The sequence below is a fragment of the Harpia harpyja genome, chromosome 4, assembly GCF_026419915.1.
Source record: "Harpia harpyja isolate bHarHar1 chromosome 4, bHarHar1 primary haplotype, whole genome shotgun sequence".
Lineage (NCBI taxonomy): Eukaryota > Metazoa > Chordata > Aves > Accipitriformes > Accipitridae > Harpia > Harpia harpyja.
The window spans coordinates 80,692,586-80,712,605 of NC_068943.1; the positions used below are offsets into that span (position 1 = coordinate 80,692,586).

The 20,020-nt window shown below is 65.1% G+C and overlaps 2 protein-coding genes across 2 annotated transcripts in view; one reads left to right on the forward strand and one right to left on the reverse strand.

Moving 5' to 3' along the window:
* The first annotated feature begins 3,326 nt into the window (after positions 1-3,326).
* Positions 3,327-14,094, forward strand: ADAM11 (ADAM metallopeptidase domain 11). The gene is made up of 26 exons (XM_052784962.1): positions 3,327-3,552; positions 4,780-4,976; positions 6,459-6,535; positions 6,920-6,986; positions 7,526-7,611; positions 7,704-7,770; positions 7,939-7,987; positions 8,090-8,157; positions 8,536-8,610; positions 8,695-8,766; positions 9,346-9,512; positions 9,589-9,673; positions 9,757-9,847; positions 9,959-10,010; positions 10,170-10,269; positions 10,572-10,643; positions 10,740-10,832; positions 10,955-11,035; positions 11,119-11,169; positions 11,902-11,965; positions 12,056-12,155; positions 12,232-12,351; positions 12,442-12,610; positions 12,684-12,798; positions 13,097-13,187; positions 13,762-14,094. The coding sequence occupies exons 1-26, from the start codon at positions 3,495-3,497 to the stop codon at positions 13,805-13,807; spliced, it is 2,313 nt and encodes a 770-aa protein (XP_052640922.1). The 5' UTR covers positions 3,327-3,494; the 3' UTR covers positions 13,808-14,094.
* Positions 14,095-16,164: 2,070 nt separating this feature from the next.
* Positions 16,165-20,020, reverse strand: part of GJC1 (gap junction protein gamma 1) — a 38,415-nt gene continuing 34,559 nt past the window's right edge. The window contains exon 4 of the transcript XR_008234813.1: positions 16,165-19,851. The gene's annotated coding sequence lies outside the window, so the exon portion shown is untranslated. The remainder of the gene's footprint in view (positions 19,852-20,020) is intronic.

The window sequence follows — 20,020 nt, forward strand, 5'->3', positions numbered from 1 at the left end:
CTGGTGGATGTGACCAAAACTCGAGGTGGTCAGTTGTCCCCTGCTGAGACTGGGTTACCTCATGGTAGTGTTGCTCAATGGAGGAGACAGTGAGCTTCCCTGAGACGTTAGGAGAGATGGCATTAGGAGATCAGCTTGATGCGGGGTGACACTGGTTGTCCTTCACCAAGCTTGGCCCTTCTGTGGAGGGGAGAGGGAGCCCTGGTTGCTGCCTGCCCCCTCCTAATGTTGACCAGTGACCTACATCATGGGGGTCCCTGGTCTTGCGGACTGTAGGAACGGCTTTGTGGACTTCAGGGACCCTTCAGACCTTGGGTCAGATGTTCTCGCTGGAGATATGCTTGCTGTCGTCTGGTGTAGACCCCCTCCTGTGAAGCACTGATCCCCTTTGTCACTGTGGTCCAGAGGGCCACCAGGAGAGTGCTGGGAGAGGTTGTCACCCTTGGGCTGGCAACCTTGCAGACCTCCCTGAGGTGCAGAGCAGATGCTGGATCAGCTGGGCTGTGCTCGATGCCACAGGTTCCTCACCTTGTTGCTGCGTTTGTGGCTAATTATTGCGTGGAGAAAGATGAAGGCCTGAGAGCAGCAGGTCACAGCTTCGAAGCCCTGCCTGCCCCATGCCGAGCTTCACGGAGGGAGGTGTGGGGCTGATCCAGGCAAGGTCTGCCCTGGAAGCACCGGGAACTGCTGCAGCGTGGCCAAGGAGACAATCGGTGTTTCCTGGAGCCTGTTCCCTCACGCAGCTGTCTGACAAAACCAGCGTGGGAGACGCTTCCCCGCACACGTGTGCCACCCCCCGTGCACGCGGGGTGGGGGGATGCGGTGGGGGTGGATGTGAGCCCCCCCCAACCTGAGCGTGACCCCACAGCAGCTCCTCTCTGCTAAAACCAGGCTGAGACAAACCTGCCCCCCTTCCATCCCCGAGCTGCTGCAGGCTTCAGTTCGTTAAGGCTCTGCAAAGCGATGATAACAAGGTGAGCGGCAGAGCTTGGGGAGGGGAAAGGAGGAGGGCTGGGGCTTATCCCCCTCCCTGCTCCCCGACCTCAGGCATGTCCCTGCCCTGTCCTGCCTTCCCTTCCACCTCTAAATGCTTCTGCCCCCCCCCTTTTGCACAAAAGTGTTGAAAACCAAAGTGGCCGCTGTTAATGAGGGTGTCAAGGTGGTTTTTGGCATGGGTGGAGGGGGGGCCCATTACACCACCGTGCTTAAAACACTCAACAAACTTCCTGGCAAGGCAAGCCTGGTGCTTTCACGGCTGGCTTTGAGCTGCAGAGCTGCCAGGGTGTACCCAAAGGCTTTTGTCACCAGTGGGCATGTGAGTCCTGGGGGGAGAAGGGAGCAGGTGCAGGGGTTCTGGAGGAAGGTGCTTGGAAAAGAGGGGGGGCCACAGGGAGAGGGGGGACACACTGGTGTGGCTCCCTGATGCCCTGTGGGGAGGGATTGGGTGCTGGCATGTGCAGGGAATCCTTTCCCTGGGCTCATCACGGCTGTGGGAGGTGCTGGGAGGAGGGGGGGGGAGTGCCACGATGACCCTGGGAGATGTGGGGAGCCCCCCAGGGTACTGGCTGCCCCAGGGAGGGAGCTGGAGCCTGATCTGAGGTGGCACAGGAGGGGTTTGGCTGGAGTGGTAATGGAAAATGGGTCACAGATTTAATTGTGGGATGAGTCGTCCTGGAGGAGGGTGAGGGATCCAAAACTGGGGGTTCAGAACCCCCGGCTTGGTCATTTGGGGGGCTCTGGGGCCTTCCCAGGGCAGCCAGCCTCTGGGAAGAGCTGGGGGACACCGACGTGCCTGAATTCCCCCACCGCTCTGGAGCACCGTGGTGGCTGAGCCGTGCCCCTTGTCCCCCGGTCAAACGCAGGCAGGGGCTGCCCCTCGCCACCCCTGGGGACACCCAGCACCCGCCGGGGTACGGTCCTGAGCACCCCCAGGGAGCAGGGGGTTGGGGCTGATGATCTCCAGGAGGTCTCTCTCCCACCTCCAGTCCCCCCTCTGCGACAGAGGGATGAGTGTCCCCTCTGTGCTGGTCAGACTATCCATCATCTCAGGGCTCAGAGCCCCCCTGTGCCGCCCAGGACAGTCCCTCCTGTGGGTGCCCCTGGCTGTGCTGCACCCCCCCGCGGAGCTGGACATCACCCTCCCATGATGCTGTACCCCCCCATCCTGCAGCTGTGTCCTGCTGCAAGATCAATGGGTGTTTACTGGTTTTTTTTCCCCCCCAAATTGTTCTGTTATCCCCAGGTCAAGTATGTGGCCTTGCGGCATCCCCCAAAATTGGGGCAACCCAAGAGGGGGTCCTTGTTTCTGGTACTTCCTGAGGGTTGTGCCTGGCTGTGGGTGGGGACCCCACAGCACCCACCCACCCACCCAGCAGTGATGGACCAGGATTGACCCGTTTCCCCAAGTGCCATGGGTCCTGGCACCCCTGTTTCAGCGTCCTCCCGCAGGACCCCGGGCTCCATCCAGAGCTGGGGTCCTGCAGCAACACTGGCAACTGGCTGGGGATCCAGGACCAGTTAAGGATGAAGTACCAGCTGGGGGGGGTGGGGCTCGGTCCCAGCTGGGGGTCTCTGATAATGTCTGGGGGCCTGGTACCAGTTGGAAGCTCCAGTACTGTCGGGAAGGGCTCTGGTACTGGCTGGGGGCCCCAGTACTAGCTGGGGGCCAGTTAGGGACTGGGACCAGTTAGGGACTTGGGACCAGCTGGGGGTCTGGGGGGGCTCAATATAGGCTGGGGGGGGTTCAGTCCCAGCTGGAGGCTCCAATTCCAGCTGGGAGTCCAGGACTGGTATGGGAGGGTTTGGTAGTGGCTGGAGGGGGGGGGGGGGGCAGTACTGGCTGGGGATGGTCTGCTACTGGCTGGGGGGCCAATACTGGTGTGGAGATATCCTGTACTGGGGGGGGGGGGGGGGCAAATCTGTCTGGAGGGGGGCCGGTACTGGTGGGGGCATCCTGTACTGGCTGGGGGGGTGCAGTACTGGTTGGGGGAGGATGGGCAGTCTTCGGGGGGGGGTCCAGTATGGACTGGGGGGCTCCAGTACCGGTGGTCCTATACCGACTGGGGGGACTCTGGTACCGGCTGGTCCACTCCAATCCCACCTGGGGGAGGCTGAGTACCGGAGGGGGGGGCGGGCTGTCTCCGGTACCGGCTGGGGGTGGGTGATGCCGGCCGGGGGCTCGGGTGCCGCCGGTGCTGCAATGCCGCGGGGGTGCCAGCGGCGCTGCGGCAGCCGGGGCGGGGGGGGGGGGGAGCCGGGACCGGGGAGGTGGGGGCCGGGGCGGGGCGGGGCGGCCCCGGGGCGGGCGCTGCCGGTGCCGCTGCCGGCGCCGGTGCCGGTGGCGGCGGGCCCGGTGCCGTGCGCGCGTGCAGGGGGGCGGGGGCGGCGCTCCCGGCCCGGCGGCCGCTCCCTGCCCGGCCCGGGGCGGAAGGACGGGCAGGACGGTCCCCGGTTCCGCGGGCCCGGCGCGGCCGCGCTCGGATTATGAGGGAGCCATGAGCCCGCTGCGGGGCTGGCTGCTCGCCGCGCTCCTCTCGCTCACCCCGCGGGCAGGTAGGTCCCGCTCCCGGTACCGCTCCGCTCCCGCCGTCGCCCCGGCCCCGGCCCCGGCCCCCGCCGCCGCTGCGGCTTTTTCGCTGCATCGACACATTTTTCCGCAGCGCCGCCCCGCAGCGCCCCGGGAGGCCACCCCCCACCCCCCCCCCCCCCGCCCCGCAACCACCCGGCCCCGCACCTGCCGCCCCGCCGGGGGTGGCCCGGACCCGCACCCCTGTCCCCCGGGTGTCCCCGCGGGAGGTGTCCCCATGCCAGCCCTCCGCGTCCTCTCGGGAGGTGTCCCCATAGCGGCCCTCCCCCCCCCCCCCCCCCGCTCCGTGTCCCCTGGGTGTCCCCCTCCGGGAGGTGTCCCCCCATAGCCGCCCCTTAGGTCCCCTCTGGGATGTGTCCCCATATCGGCTCCCCTGTCCCCTGGGTGTCCCCCGAGGAGATGTCCCCATAGCGGCCCTCCGCGGCCCTTTGGCATGTGTCCCCATAGCAGCCCTCTGGTGTCCCCTGGGTGTCCCCTCTGGAGGTGGCCCTACACCAGCCCTCCTGTCCCCTCGGTGTCCCCCCTGGGGGGTGTCTCCATAGAGGCCCTCCATGCCCCCTCAGAAGGTGTCCCTCTACCAGCCCTCCATCGCCCACTGGGACGTGTCCCCATCCCAGCCCTCCCTGTCCCCTGGACGTACCCTCGGGAGGTGTCCCCATCCCGGCCCTCCCTGTCCCCTGGACGTCCCCTCCAGGATGCACTGCTGTGCCCAGACCTCACCCCGCTTCCTCTAGGTGCAATGGCCTTTCTGGGTCCCCCACGTCCCCTGGGTGCCCCCCTGTGGGATGCATCGCTTTACCAGCCACCCGTGTCCCCTGGGTGTCCCCCTCCAGGACATGCCACTGTGTCCCAAGGCCCCCTGAGCTTCCCCTCTCAGATGTGTCCCCATATTGGTCCCCCACGTCCATCAGGCACCCCCCAGCCCGTGCTTGCCGGGTGTCCCCTCCTGGACACACCACCGTACCTGGGCGTCCCCCCCCCATATCACCCGCCATCCACCCTGGGACATGTCCCCATACCCACCCTCCACGTCCCCTGGGTATTCCCTCCAGGACACGGGTGTCCCCTTGGGGATGCAGTGCCACACTTGGGTCACCCCAGAGCGCATCCCTATCCCCATCCCTCCTCGTCCCCAGCCCCCCCGTGTCCCCAGCCGTCCCTGGGCCACCACGACCTGCTCCCCTCGCCCACAGGTCCCGCCGCGCAGGCCGGCTCGCTGCAGCGGAGGCTCCCCCGGGCCGGATGGCAGGACGGGCGGGTCGTTTCCCAAATCACCCACCCCAGCAGGCTAGTGGGGCACAGCTCGGGAGGAGAAGTCCAGAAGCATCAGCTGGACACCAGGGTCAGGAATGAGCCTGGAGGAGGAGGAGGAGGAGGAGGAGGAGGCCCCGTAAGTGAACCGCAACCCCCCCCCCCCCATCCGCTCTCTTTTGGGGGTCCCCGGGTGGGTGGGCAGGTCCCCCGGCAGCTGCCGTGGCCGGCCCGGCTGCACCCCAGCACGTGCGCGACCACCGGCATCCTGAACCGGGGCCTTCATCCCCCCGGGGACCGTACCGCCGCCGTTCCCCTCCCCGGTGGGGCATCGATGTGTGCCGCGAAATCCCATTAAATCTGGGTACCGGGGATGCGCGCGCGGGTGTTAGGAGAGATGAAATGGGAGCAGGCAGGCAGCAGGCAGGTCTCCTGCAGAATGAATGGGCTCATGGCTCTGGCGCCAGGGAGGACGGATCCAGGCCACGTGGGAGCAGCCCCACGCATCCCACCCGGTGCCATCCCCCAAACCGCAACCGTTTTCCCACCCTGGGCTTGGTGCATCCACGCTGGCCGGCGACCTTCACCCCGGGACCGGCGGCTGGTTTGCCTGGCATTTTAGGGAGCCGGCACACACGTCCCATCCGGCATGGGGAGGGGGTTGATGCTTTCAAAGAGGCGGTGGCGGCTGCGGAGGCTGGCGCGCATCGATCCCCCCCATCCTTGCCGGATAAAAGGTGAAATAATGAGCTGCAATTGCCACAAAGGTGATTTAAACCCGGCGTTAAGTAAAACCACCGGATGCCGGAAAATGCTGGTGGGTGGCCGGGCCGCCGCCAGCGCTGGCGGGATTTTAGGGAGGTGTTAAGCCAGGGCGTCGCGGGGGGATGGAGCGGCTGCGGAGCCTGGGGAATTTGGGGTTCGGCCCCAGCGGCGGCACCGGCAGAGCCCCGGTGAGCCTTTCCCAGCCGCACTGCCTGACTCGGTGGATGCGGTCTTGGCCCAGGACATCCCCTCCTCGGGGTGCTGCGTGGTGGCAAACGGGTCCTCGTCCCCGTGTCACTGTCCCGAGCTGCACCCGGGGTCTCGGCGAGGGAATGGGGCACCCCATGAAAGGTTTGGCTTTCCCTGGCCACCGTTTCCCCCCCGGTGCAAAGCCCTGGGGCTCCTGGGGGACATACTGGTAGTGATGGACGCTCACCCATGCAGTGAGTTTGCCGGGTCTCAGGCGGGCACCGCAGAGCACGGCTCCCGCTGCCGCCGGCAGGAATTAGGTCAGGAGCGATGGGCGCCGCAGGGCGGGTGAAACGCCGGCTTGGCACTGCCGCGGCTGAGCCGAGCCTGCTGGGGGTGGAGGTGATGCTCTGGCAACCCCTACCCAAATATGGCTCCTGAGGAGGTGGGCGATGGGATGCAGGTGCCTTCGTGGCACTGCAGGAGTGATGATCTTGGGGCAAAAAAACAGCTTTTTTCCTTTACATTGAATTTTGGGAGGTTAAAAATAAAAGTGCACCCTTAGAGGCCGCATATTTGGGTTGTTTGGCTTTTTTTTATTAGTTTAATTTTTAATTTTCTTCCGGGGGCTCGTGCGGGGAAGCTGACAGCTCCAGCTCTCTTGCAGGGGCTGCACCTGGCGCAGGTGAGCTTCGTGGTGCGCGCCTTCGGCTCGGCCTTCACCCTCGACCTCCAGCTGAACCAGTGAGCGGCTCCGGGGGTCCCGGCGGGGTGAGGGGCACCCACTGTGGGGCTGGGGGCACCCACCATGGGGCTGCCACTGTCCCCCAGCAGGAGGGAGGGGGTGGAGAAGCCAGGGGTCCTTGGGGACAGGGATGGGTTGTGCGGAGCCATCCCAGCTCTGATACTGGAGCTGAGCTGAAGGGGGTGGGGGGGGAAGAGGGGCCCGTGGGGTGCCAGCACCCTCCCAAAGTGGGGGTTCCCACACCGGGGTGATGCCACGTGCGTGGGTGGGTGCACAATGAGGGTGCTGCCGGCAGGGCTACGGCTGCTGCCATCTCCCTCCTCCTCTTCTTCCTCTTCCTCCCCACCGCTGTGGCCTCTCACCCCACCACCTGATCCTGGCAGCCACCTCCTCGCATCCCACTACGTGGAGCGGCACGTCGGCACGGGCAGCAACAGCAGCCATAGCACGGTAAGCTGCGTGCCGCACCATGCCATGCCGTGCCATGTCATACCATGCCATGCTGTGCCACACTGTATCACAGTGTGCCGTGCCGTGCCTTACCCTGCCGTGCCGTGCTGTGCCGTGCCAGCTCTGGGGTCACGGTGGCAAATTTGTAACTCCAGCAGAAGTCCAGGAGTGGCCACCAGCAGCTCAGCATCTCCACCTGGGTGGTCTTGAGATGCCCTCCCTGCCCCTGGGGTGCCCAGCCCATGCATCGGGGTGCTGCCCCGGTGGGGGATGGGGGGATGCATCTCACGTGGGTGCTGGTGCTGGGTGATCCCCAGGATGCTTTGGCATGCGCTACCAGCCTTGCCCGGGCAGCGGTGGGTGCCCACCGACGTGCCGTGGGTGCCAGGCGCACTGAACCCCAGAGCCACCAGCCCAGGGGTGCGGGCTCCTGGGGATGCTGGTGAGGGGGGCAGCTGCCTGCGCAGCAGCGGGCAGGATGGGACCCAGGGGCAGGGGCAGGGTCCGGCCGGCTCAGCCGCCTCTCCCCGCTCTGGCAGGGCGCGGGGGAGCACTGCTACTACCAGGGCCGGATCCGGGGGCAGCCCTACTCCTTCGTGGCTCTCTCCAGTTGCCACGGCCTGCGGTGAGTACCCCCTGTCGCCGGGTGGGCTGAAAGGGGGGCTGTGGGGGGGGCTGCACCCCTCTGCAACCTGTCACCCCCCTCTCTCTTTGCAGCGGGGTCTTCTCAGACAGCCGAGCCACCTACCTGATCGAGCCCCAGGTGGGCGTTGAGCACGGGCAGGTGAGTGGTGGCACCGGGACCCGCCATGTGCCTGCCTCAGTTTCCCCACTGCAGCATTACAGGTCTGGCTGCAGCTCGGGGACAGCCTTGGGGACTCAGGGACGTGGCGGTCCCCCTTCCACGCCGTCACGTCCATGTGTGGCTGTGATACTCGTCTCCCCATGGCAGGGCCTTCGACCACACATCATCCAGCGTGTCCCCAGCTGTGCCGGACCGGGTGAGCCTTTGCACAGAGCCGGTGCTCGTCCCCAAGGACTGGTGACGGTGGCCCCGGTGGTCCCGTGTCCTGTGCCCCACCAGCTCTGTCCCTTCCCTCCAGGCTGCCTCTTCCCTGCGCTGAACCGGCCCATCGCGGGTGGGTTACCAAAGCTGCGGCGGCGGCGGCAGGTCAGCGGGGACAATGGGGGACATGGGGCAGGGGACAAGGACGCTTGACCCCAGTTGGTGTCTGGCTGCCCGCTCAGCCTCGCTAGGATGGCCGCTTGCCCATGGCACAGCTCTGCCGCGGATGCAGCCGGGCTGGTTTATGGGTGCTGGGGATGTGTTTGCAGGACGATGCTCCTGCGTGGGCTCGGGGATGCCCTGGGGACCCACTGGCAAATGCTGGGGGGATCCACCCCGAGCCCACCCAGGTGGCGTTCCCCACCTCCATGCATCCCAAATATCCCTCACGAGCAGCCACAAAAGAGGTCAAAAAGCCCCTTCGCTGGGGCTCGGCAGGCGGATCCTGCCGGAGCCGGCTCAGCTGTGGGCTCCTGCCGGCAGGTACGCCGAGCCCAGCACACGGTTCACAGCGAGACCAAGTACATCGAGCTGGCGGTGGTGAACGACCATCAGCTGGTAAGCACGGGGGGTCCTGGGGCTGGTGGGGTGGGGGTCAGGGTGGCCCCCCTGGCCCAACCTGGCCCCTGGTGCCCCCCCCAGTTCCTGCAGCTCCGCAAGTCTGTGGTTCTCACCAGCAACTTCGCCAAGTCCGTGGTCAACCTGGCCGACATGGTGAGAGGGTTTGTCCCTGGGGGGGGGGTGTCTCTGGGGGAGGTTGTCCCCAGCACCTGGTGGGTTTGTCCCTGGGAGGTTTGTCCCACTGGGGATTTGCCCTTGAGGGGACTGTCCCCAGTAGCTGGTGGGTTTGTCCCCAGGGAGTTTGTCCCTGGTTCCTGCTGGGTTTGTCCCAGGGGGATCTATCCCCAGGTGGGTTGGGGTCCCTTGGAGGTTTGTCCCCAGGGGGTTTGTCCCACTGTTTTTTTTATCGCTGGCACCCGATGGGTTTGTCCCCAGGGGTTTGGTCTGCAGCACCCAGTGGGTTTGTCCCACTGGTGGTTTGTCCCCAGGGGATTGTCCCAGGGGGTGGGGGTTGTGCCCAGCTCCTGGGGGATTTGCCCCCAGGGAGTTTGTCCTCAGGGGGTTTGTCCCTGGTGCCTGCTGGGTTTGTCCCTGGGAGGGTTGTCCCTGGGTGGGATTGTCCCCAGCAGGTCGGTCCCTGGCACCTGATGGGTTTGTCTCTGGGGCTTTGCCCCCCAGGGGTTTGTCCCAGGGAGGAGTTTCATCCTCAGCGCTGTCCCCTCATCCCCACAGATCTACAAGGAGCAGCTCAACACCCGCATCGTGCTGGTGGCCATGGAGACGTGGGCCTCGGAAGACCGGATCCGGATGGGGGAAGACTCCCTGGAGACCCTGAACCAGTTCGTGAAGTACCGGCGCGAGGGGCTGGCGGAGCAGAGTGACACCGTCCACCTCTTCTCGTGAGCGTCGCGGCCGCGTCACCTCCCCGGGGACGGGAGCTGCCATCCCCCGTCCCCACCGTCCTCTTCCTCGCAGGGGTCGGACGTTTCAGAGCAGCCGCAGTGGCACCGCCTTCGTGGGGGGCATCTGCTCGCCCGCCCGCGCCGGGGGCGTCAATGAGGTGGGTGTGGCGAGACCCCCCCCATGAGAGCGGGCTGGGAATGGGGGGGTCCCTCCAGTGACTCCCCCGTCCCTCCCGTGCAGTACGGCAACGTGGCGGCCATGGCTGTGACGCTGGCGCAGACGCTGGGGCAGAACGTGGGCATGATGTGGAACAAGCACCGCGCGGCTGCAGGTACCTGCCACCCCCCCCGGGAGCGGGATGGGGACACTGCGGGGACACTGCGGGGACACCAAGCCGGCAGCCGGACAGCCGGCACCCCCAGCCCGTCTTCTCTCCTCCCAGGGGACTGCCGGTGTCCGGACTCGTGGCTGGGCTGCATCATGGAGGACACAGGGTGGGTGCCCGCTCAGGGTGGCACTGCCATCGTCCCCCGCCTGCCTTGTGTCACCGGTGGGGACATCGCCGAGGGTCCTGCCCCGTTTTGGGTGACCAGCCGTGCCTGGCGATGCCACCCGGGGGGTGCAGGGGGGTGACGGTGGCCCCCGGCCCGCAGGTACTACCTCCCGCGGAAGTTTTCCCGCTGCAGCATTGACGAGTACAACCAGTTCCTGCAGGACGGCGGCGGTAGCTGCCTCTTCAACAAACCCCTGAAGGTAACGGGACCCTCCCAGCCCGGGGGGAGCGATGCCCCGGGGGTGTCTCCGAGGGTCCCTCGGGACTCGCGGTCTCCCCCAGCCCTTGCCACGTCCAAGGTAACGGTGCCAGCGTCAAACCCGGTGTCCCTGGCAGGGGACAGAGCCGGACCCTCACGCTTGATGGCAAAAAGCAAGCAGTGTCGGTATCCTGCTGTTCCCCCGGGGATGCGATGCCCTTTTGGGGGGGGGGGCTTGTGGCAGCACCCTGCTTGGGGACACCCCCAGTAGCTCTCGCTTCCCCCCCACCTTGGTTCCGGCAGCTCCTGGATCCTCCAGAGTGCGGCAACGGCTTCGTGGAGGCAGGAGAGGAGTGTGACTGCGGCTCGCTGGCGGTGAGTGGGGACCGAGGTCTGCTCGCCGCGGCCATGCCCGGGGGCTGCCGGCATTGCTGGGTGGCTGACGTGCCACGCCGGCTGCTGTCCCGGCAGGAGTGCGCGAAGAGCGGGGGAAACTGCTGCAAGAAGTGCACGCTGACCCACGACGCCATGTGCAGCGACGGGCTCTGCTGCAAAGGCTGCAAGGTGTGGGGCCGGGGGGGGTGGGGGGGGCCAGATCTGGCATCCCACGGGGCCAGATCCGGCGAGCTGCCGGGGTTCCTGTGCCGTGGGCTCCTGATGTGGTGGCTTCATCCCCCCGGGTGCAGTACGAGCCACGTGGCGTGTCCTGCCGGGAGGCCGTGAACGAGTGCGACATCCCCGAGAGCTGCACTGGGGACTCCAGCCAGGTGAGCTGGGCTGTGGGGGGAAGTGGGGGGACGCGTTTCAGGGCCATGTGGCATCACCCGTCCTCTTCTCCATGTCCCCCCAGTGTCCCCCCAACCTCCACAAGCTGGACGGCTACTTCTGTGAAAACGAGCAGGTGAGTTCAGCCCAGCGTGGTGGGACACAGCCGTGGGGCTCGGGCATGTCCCGTGAGCTCAGGCACATTCCCATCGGGCTCTGGCATGTCCCATGGGGTTGGACACATCCCTTGGGCTCCAGCATGTCCCTGTAGACTCCAGCATCCTGGAGCTGGGGCATGTCAGCAATCGCAGCCACGGCTGAGCCGCACACACGTGCACAGGCGTGGGGTTTGGGGGGAGCTGGTTCCCACAGTAGCCGGGGTCCCCGGGATGTGCAAGCCCTCCCCATGCAGCGGTTCATCATCCCAGCGCTGTGCAAACCCGGGCTGTGGTCCCTGTGCCACGCACCTTCCCATGTGTCTGTGTGTGCGCATGGCCGTGGCCCCGGCACCTTGTAATTTTTCTTGTCCGTGCGCTGCTTCCTTGTGCACAGGCGCCTGCAGCGATGGCCCGTGCGAGCCTCCCTCATCCACGTGCATCTGCAGCCGTGGGCCGTGCAAACCTTTCACACACACGCGTGCATGGCTCCCTGTGCCCTGAAAACTGTCCCGTGGCCGTGCACACACATGGCTCCCCGGTCCCCGTGAACCTGCCCCCTGCCCGTACAGCCGGGGTGGTGGTCCCAGGGCCAAGCACATGGGGGGTGGTGGTGGTGGGGGGGGGTCATTGTCCTCGCGCCACCTCCGTGTCCACGCATGCACGCGTGCAAGCCCCTCCCCAGCCCCGTGACCCCTCTCCCTGTTCCCCAGGGACGATGCTACGGCGGGCGCTGCAAAACCAGAGACCGGCAGTGCAACGCGCTGTGGGGCCGCAGTGAGTGCCAGCCCCGGGGTGGCTTTGCCAGGGCAAGGCGGGGGGGGGGTGTCAGTGGGTGACAAGCAGGTGACACCCACTTTCTCCCAGGCTCGGCCGAGCGCTTCTGCTATGAGAAGCTCAACGTGGAGGGGACCGAGAGGGGCAACTGCGGGCGTGAGGGTCTGGGCTGGCTGCAGTGCAACAAGCAGTGAGTGAGCCTCGTCCCCCCTGTCCCCTGCCGGGTGCCACCCGCCCGCACCAGTGATGCCACCAGTGCCTTGCAGGGACGTCCTCTGCGGCTTCCTCCTCTGCGCCAACATCTCGGGCGCACCCCGGCTGGGCGAGCTCAGCGGCGAGATCGCCACCACCACCTTCTTCCACCAAAACCGCTACGTGGACTGCAGGTGGGTGCCACCGCCATGGGGACGGGGATGTCCCTGGGTGTGTGTGTGGGGGGGGTCCCAGTGTCACCCGCCCTCGCCATCCTGGCACAGGGGAGGCCACGTGCAGCTGGTGGACGGCTCGGACCTGAGCTACGTGGAGGACGGGACGCCCTGCGGGCCCGGCATGCTGTGTCTCGACCGCAAATGCCTTCCAGCCACGGCCTTTAACTTCAGCTCCTGCCCCGGCAGCTGGGATGGGAAGATCTGCTTCGACCACGGGGTGAGGGACATGGGAGGGGGGGACCCAAGGGGGTGTCACGGCAGAGTGGAGGGGTGACACCGTGCCCTCGCAGGTTTGCAGCAATGAGGGCAAGTGCATCTGCCGGGCCGAGTGGACGGGGAAGGACTGCAGTGTCTACGACCCCATCCCCGAGCCAAAGCCGACGGGGGAGACTGAGCGATACAAGGGTCCGTGCGCCCCGCGGGGGGGTGGGGGGGGGGGACAGGACGGGCTCCCCGTGCCCCTGCTGTCCCTGGTCCCCACGGCCTGGGACATCCCGCTTTGTCCCCAGCCACGCCCTGGGAGTCCAGTGTCACCACCCCCCCCCCGCCCCGGTGCTGTGGCTCCGCTGGGCACAGCTGGGTCTTGTCACCCCCTCCAGGTCCCCACAGTGCTGGGGCTGCCCTGGGGCTGTGTCCCCATGTCATGTGTCCCCCCCCACTGATGTGTGTCCCTGTCCCCTCTTCCCTGTCCCCTCTGTCACAGGTCCCAGTGGCACCAATATCATTATCGGCTCCATCGCGGGGGCCGTGCTGGTGGCTGCCATCGTCCTAGGGGGGACAGGCTGGGGATTTAAGTAAGCAGCCGCCGCATGGCTCGTCCCCTTCCGCTGCCGGCACCGGCACCGGCACCGGCCACGTCCCCCCCACGCACCGTCACCGTGCCAGGGCCAGGCCCCTGCCCTCCTGGGGACACCCCAGGCACCCCTGGGTGGGGGCACCTCCAGCCCCCCCCCGCCAGCTGGGCATCACCTGCAGCGTGGTGGTCCCCCAGGGGCTGGGGAGGCCAAGTCCCCTTGTCCCTGCCCGGTGCCCTGGTCCTGCCTGGTCCCTTGTCCCAGCCCCTGCCTGATCCCCTGGCCCTGCCTGCCCTGCCTGCATGTGGCATCGGGGGTTCGCTGTCACCCTGACCCCTTGCTCAGTCCTGGCCCCGTCTGTCCCCAAGCATGGGGTGCCGGGGTGGCGGCTGTGTCGGTGACCCCCCCCCCCCCCCGTGTGTGTGTGTGTGCTCCTGGCTGGCACTGGGACACGTCTGCTGCCTGTGGGACCAGGGACACTGGGGGGGGACGACACACACACACCGGGGGGGACAGCGGGGACAGGGGGGGTGGCACTAATGCTCCTCTCCTCTCCCCCCCGCCACCCCCCAAGGAACATCCGCCGAGGAAGGTACGACCCGGCGCAGCAGGGAGTGTAACCGCCCCCCCCCATCGTCTCCTCCTCGTCACCGTCACTGTCACCGTCACCGTCCGGCAGCCTGACGGCGTGGGAGCCCCCCCGGGCCGGGCCCGTCTGTCCGTGTCGCTGTGTGTCCGGCCGTGCTGTCTCCATCTCTGTGCCCCCCCCACAGCTGAAAAGAGACGGCGGTTGGGGGGGGGGTGGTGTCTCGCAGCAGCTCCCCCGATGCTGGCTCTTTTCGGCTCAGTGTCCCCCCATGTGTCCCCCCCCGTGTCACAGCCCCACACTAAACGTACCCCACTTCTGTGTTGCAGGTCCGGGGGGGCCTGAGCGGGGCTGCTCTGCCCCCCCCCCCCCAGCACCTCATTAACAGCAATTAAACGGGGCGCCGCTGCCGAGAGTCCGGCCGAGGAGGAGAGCGGGGGGGCAGCACTCGGGACCACCCCCCCCGACCCCCACCACACCACCACGAATGTACGGGCCCCCCCGGCCCCCGCCCTGGGGCTGGTGGCACTCCCAGCACCGGGATGAATGTACCTGCAGGGGCGAGCAGGGACCCCCCCCCCCCGAGCCCCACATCCCCCCCCCCCCATCAGCATCTTCCAGCTTTGGGGCCTCGGTCCCCCAAATGGCAGGCCAGTACCCCAGGATGAGGCCAGTATACCCCAGGACCAGGCCAGTATACCCCAGTACCAGGCTAGCACCCTGCCCCAGTGCAGGGCCTGGGTGTCTTGTCCCCCCCACCCCAGATGCCAGGTCTGGGATGGGGTCCATGGGAGCCAGGTCTGCACCTCCAGATGTGCCCCCCCCCCAAAAAGCAGCTCAGCAGCCCCCGATGTGGGGCAAGTCCCCCCAAACTCTTCCCCTGTCCCCAAATGTCATGGCTGCACCTACCCAGCCATGGGACCCCGAGGTCCCCAGCGGTGGGGACTGGCACCCACGGGTGCCACGCTCTGTCTCTAGGGCAGGGACTGCCCCCCCCCCCCCAGCCCCAACTTCCCCAGCTCAGACAGCTGAAGCCCAAACTGGTGGCACTGGGGTGAATGGGGGCGGGGCAGGTGACAGCAGGGCCCACCCTGGGGGCTGGGGTACGGGGTGAGCCCCAGGCTGGTGGCACAAGGGGCTGCTTGGTGGGTGGCACGTGTCACCCCCAGCCCCATGGCAGGCTGGTGGCATCTGTGTTTCCCCCCCCCCCCCCCCCAGCAGGCTTGTGCACAGCACCTGCTGGGGTGTCCCCCATCCCCATGGCAGGTGGGTGGGATGTGTCACCCCATCCCCATGGCACATGTCACCCTGCATGGGGTGGCTCTGTAGGGCCACCCAACCCACAGCACCATGGAGCACTGGGGGCCCACACTGGTCCCTTCAACCACTGGTGACAGCATCGGGGCGGCGGGGGGGACACTCCTGGTGACTCTCAGCGCGGGGAACGATGGGGGATGACACACCATGCCCACGGCGGTGTGGGGGTGTCCCCTCTGTGCCCTTCCTTGCCTAGCGTCCCTGTTCGCCACCAGGCCCCTTTGCCATGGAGGCAGAGGGTGTCCCCGAGCTCAGCCACGGCCAAGGTGTGTGGTGGCCCCCAGCATTGTGTGACAGCCCAGCTGGGCGCCCGCGGGTGCCTTGGCCGTGGTGGCACCAGACGAGGGACAGGGCACCTCCGTGCCAGGGTGTCGGGAAGTGACAGCAGGACAGGGGGTGGCTGGACGTCCCCAGGCTTGGCTTCAGTGGTGGGTCCTCACGTGATTTATCACTGACGGGCTGGGGGACATGGGGCCACCACAGGCACAGGGGTGTCTGGACCAACCCCCCCCCCCCCCCCCCATCCCCACCACTGTCACCCCAAAGTCCCCACAGCTGTCACGGCCACAGTGCCGGGGTGGTCCCCGCGGCAAGGGGACGCCCCTCTTTCAGAGCAAGAAGCCACCGTTGTCACTGGGTTTGGGGACATTAATATATATATATATCTATAAATATTGGGTTTTTTTTCTTAATGATTTTAATGCTGTAAGGTCAAGTGGTGCCGCTGCGGACACGCCAGGTAGGGCCCATGGCTGGGATGGGGGGGTGCACCCGGTGCTTCCAGAGCCAAGAGAGCAAAACACACACCCCCCCACAACATCCCCCCCCCCCAGCAGGCTGAGCTGATGGGCCCCCCTCCCGGCACGCGGCAGGGGACAAGCACACTGGGGCGGTGGCAAACCCCCGCCTCGCCAACTCACCGCCAGCCACACCGCCATCCCGCACCGCCTCGCTCCGCGCTACCGCCCGCAGCCGGGATGGGGCCCTGGGTCATGGGGTGGGGGCTTCGCCACCCCCCCCCAAACGCCTGCACCTCGTCTCGTGCTCCTGCTTTGCACGCGCTGGGGAGCCGCTGTCGCCGCTGCCGGAGATGCCGCGTGGTCCTCGCTCGGCCCTGGCTCTGGCCCTCGGGAAGCCTCCTGCAATGTCGCAGAATTTATTTACAATAAAGATTTGGAAAATGATGGGGGTTCTGCCTTCCTCCGGTGCCGGGGGTGGGAAGTATGGTGCTGGGGAGGTATGATCCTCCCCGTATTTCATCCATGAGGATGCTCCAGTCCCTGGTCCCCTCCACCTCATCCCACCAACATCCTCCCCATGTCCCATGCTCCACCCTGGCCCGTCCCCAAGGGTTGGGACCATCCGAGTCAGGGTTCCCATTGTATGGAGATGATGGCACATGGCAAGTGCCACCGAGCTCCCTCCCTCTGAGCTTTTGCCCGGCTGGGAACCCTGCCCTGCCATGGGGACACGTCCGCTCCCCATCCCACTGCAGGGATGCTCAGTCCTGCACCTCTCCCAGCACAAGGACACGGCTTCATCCCTGTCCCGCCACATGCACCAAGCGCTGTCCCAGCACTGGGACCTGGCGCTTGCACATCTCTGGGACACAAAAGCTGTTCCCTGTCCCATCGCAGGGACACAGGGACAGGTCCCTGTCCCCTCCCAGGAACACCCTCAGGCTGGGTTAGCTCCGTGCAGGGTCCTGCCTGGCGTTGCAGTGGGGTGAGCAATCCCTGGCAGATGGGGACTCGGGGACAGGTCCCCAGCTACCAGAGGGACCCATGAGGATGGAGCACCCTCCCATGGGACCAGTCCAGGTGATGCTCAGCTGGGGCTGGTCGGGCAAAGCTCAGCACAGTTGGACTGACCGGCATAGCCGGATTCCTTGGCACAGCCGGACTCCTGCTCGGCACATCGACCACGAGAGGGCTCTCCCAGTCCAGTCCATGTACGCCTGGACTGGACGGTGCAAGAGATGCTCTGATGTCCTCAAGATGTTCCAGGGCCACACGTGGCCCCACGGTCCCCAGCCCCAAGCTGGGAGGAGGGAGTCTGAGAACAAAGGCACAGGGTGGGGAGGGGGCTGCAGCACATCCCCCCCGTTCGGGGTCCTTTGAGCGTAAAATCGGTGGCAGATGGGGGACACCACACAAGTGCTGCTGCCAGCACCCCTTGGCCCTGGCAGCAGTGGGAGAGGCCCAGCATGCCCTGTCCACAGAGGGTCACTTCCCTGGGGGACCCCCTCTTCTCTGCCAGCCAGGGACAAGGGATGGGATGCAGGACAACGCACACTGCGACAACCCACCCCCGTGGGGCCGGTGGGGCTGGAGGTGCCCCTCACCCTGCAGAGCCCTGGAGGGACCCACTCTGGTGTCCCGCTATGCGTGTGGCACAAAACCACACCTGGATTCAGCACCTTGCAGGGAGGTGCTGAGCACCGGGGCCCACACACACGATCCAGAGTGCCGGGGTGGGTGAGGACATGAGCTGCCAGCCCTGCCCCACCTGTGGTGCTGCGGGTGCCCAGGAGCATCTCAGGGTGCTGCCAGGGTGCTCCCTGGGGTGCTGCCTCCCTTGGGGGGAGACCCAGCCCCAGGTGGGGGCCTTTCTCCTGGTTTCAAGAAGGGTCAAGCTCATCTTATTAAAGCAATCACCATCATCCACTCACTCTGTCCCCCACAGCTACGGCCTCGCAGGAGGCGGTGTGGGGTAGGGAAAATGCTGGAGAACACTCTGGCCACAGAAGGGAGCGTGGGGCGAGAGCTGGCTGAGCCGGGGGGTCTGCACCAAGAGCCACCCCTCATCCTCGCTGCCTCCTCAGCCGCAGTGTCCTCCCCTGCCAGGGCAAGGCTTCAGCGCCGCTCCTCCCCAAGACACCGTGAGCCCATCGCAGCAGAGACATCTTTATACCCCTTAAGGATTTTAGCTGCAGATTCGCTACCAGCCACAACTTGAGATGCATCTCGGCAAGGAGCTATTTTGGGCTGCTGTCTAGATACCAGCAAGATGAGTGAGCCAGAAATATTCCAGATGCACAGACTGTTTCTGAATCTTGAGTTATTCAGGGCTTTCAGGGTCAGGAGGGCAAAAAACATGACTTAAAGTCGGTCCAGCTCCAGTCTGCAGCCCCATAGGGTCACTCACCACCTATGCTGCTTGCTTAGGGCAGGGTCCTGCCTGCTGGCACCGCTGCCTGTGCTGGGCAGGCTGGGGCTCCCGAGGACGCTGCAGTGGGGTTGGATGTGCCCAGCACAAGGGAGATGCTCCTTGGCCAACTCCCCAGGACCACAAAAACTACAAGGGGCAGCAGGGTCCAGTGCTCAGAGGTGCCTGATGCCCCAGGCTGCCGCCTCTCTCCATTGCAAACTTCTCCAGCTCCTTTCTAGCTTCCTCCATCACATCATCCAGCTCCTCTGCCTTTTGAAGAGGAGCTGCCCCGAAACACAGAGCACAGGCTGGCTGGATGCTGCAGTGCTCCTGCCTGTCCTCAAGCCCCTTCTCCCACTCCTAACTCACCAGTTTTATGTAAGAGACCAGTCCTTGCACTTGGCTCTGATCCACACTCCTCATCCACCGCTGCCGGATTTTAGCCACAATTGCTAAAGGTTAACCACATCGCCCAAGGGAGAAGCCACAGTCTCCCATTTCCATACTGGGTGCCGAGATGCTCCTCTGATGAAGGCTGCAAGGTCAGCATCAGCTTTTTGGTTCCTCCGAGGTCACTTGCAGAGCTCTATCCCTAATCACAATGATGTGATACATCCAACTGTAATGCAACACACCTGAAAGGGCCAGCAGGGAGCAATCCCTTGGGCAGGCCTGGGGGATGCGTCTGTCTGAGCAGCTGTCACTTACAAGGATAAAATCAAAGACTTATTTGCCCCTCTTTTCACTGAAAACAGTAACGAGCCTCTAAGGGTGCATCCTGCCAATTTCAAAAACCTGCAATGTGCAAAAAAATAATAGTAAATCCCTCATGATTAGTAAAACCAAAGAAATAAGAAACCAGCTCTTCCACAGCCGCCTCTGTGTCTGTGCCATTACATAATGGGAAACCCTTGAACCTAAAATATCTCCGCTCCTTTGGTTGCCGAAGCTGATGATTGACCATCTGGCTGCAATTTTTCAACTATAATCTAATGAGGCAGACTTTGCTTTTAGGGTGCACACAAGGAAGAAAATCCTCAAGGACTCCCCAGGAACATGGTCAGAGCAGAGGCTGCAGCATGGGGGGCTGCCACGTGAGCGGCAGCTTGCGTGAGCAGAGGGAGGCTATGACTTCTCAGCTCTTGTGCTCGTAAGAAAGCCGAGATGTTTCGGTCAGCTTTTGAGAGCAGGGGGAGGTGTCAGATGGTCAGGAGGCAATGCTGCCGTGTGAAGTGAAATGGGGAAATGTCATCCTGAAGGGAGTTTTCTTTGGGGGACAAATCACAGGTGAGAGAAAGTAACACCCCAAACATGAGCTTCACGATGCAGCTGGAAGAACCAGGTCCTCATTTTCCATGCAAATAAATGAAGAACCCGAACTGAACTCCAACCACAAACCAGAACACAGGTTTTCCAGCTGGGAAACCCTCCGAAGGCTGACACAACCACATGGCACAGAAGCTGTCCGTCTGTCCCTTCCCTGTTTGAAGCACTCCGGTCATGCACCCACACCCTTGAGCAACAGGCGCTTTCTACTCCAGTGATGATGGTGGAAGACAGCATGACTTTTTTTGGCCGTGTCATCTTCTGTTCCTGGTGGGAAACTGAGGTCTGGAGAGGGAGTGAGAAGAGGAGAGAGAGGATGGGAAGCGTTGAGCCCACTCTGGCTTTCCCCCAAAGTAAGTCCCCCAGCACACAGCATGGCCTGTGATGGAGCAGGACCAAAGCAAGTCCTTGCTGTGCCTCTCTGAGTTGAGGCTTTTATTTGGTACACAGAGAT

What these genes read in the sequence shown, in the direction of transcription:
- ADAM11 (XM_052784962.1), top strand. Translation starts at nt 3,495, where the DNA reads ATGAGCCCGCTGCGGGGCTGGCTGCTCGCCGCGCTCCTCTCGCTCACC. An exon ending in GACACCGTCCACCTCTTCTC is followed by an intron (nt 9,513 to 9,588) that starts GTGAGCGTCGCG and finishes TCTTCCTCGCAG; the next exon opens with GGGTCGGACGTTTCAGAGCA. An exon ending in GGAGACTGAGCGATACAAGG is followed by an intron (nt 12,799 to 13,096) that starts GTCCGTGCGCCC and finishes CCTCTGTCACAG; the next exon opens with GTCCCAGTGGCACCAATATC.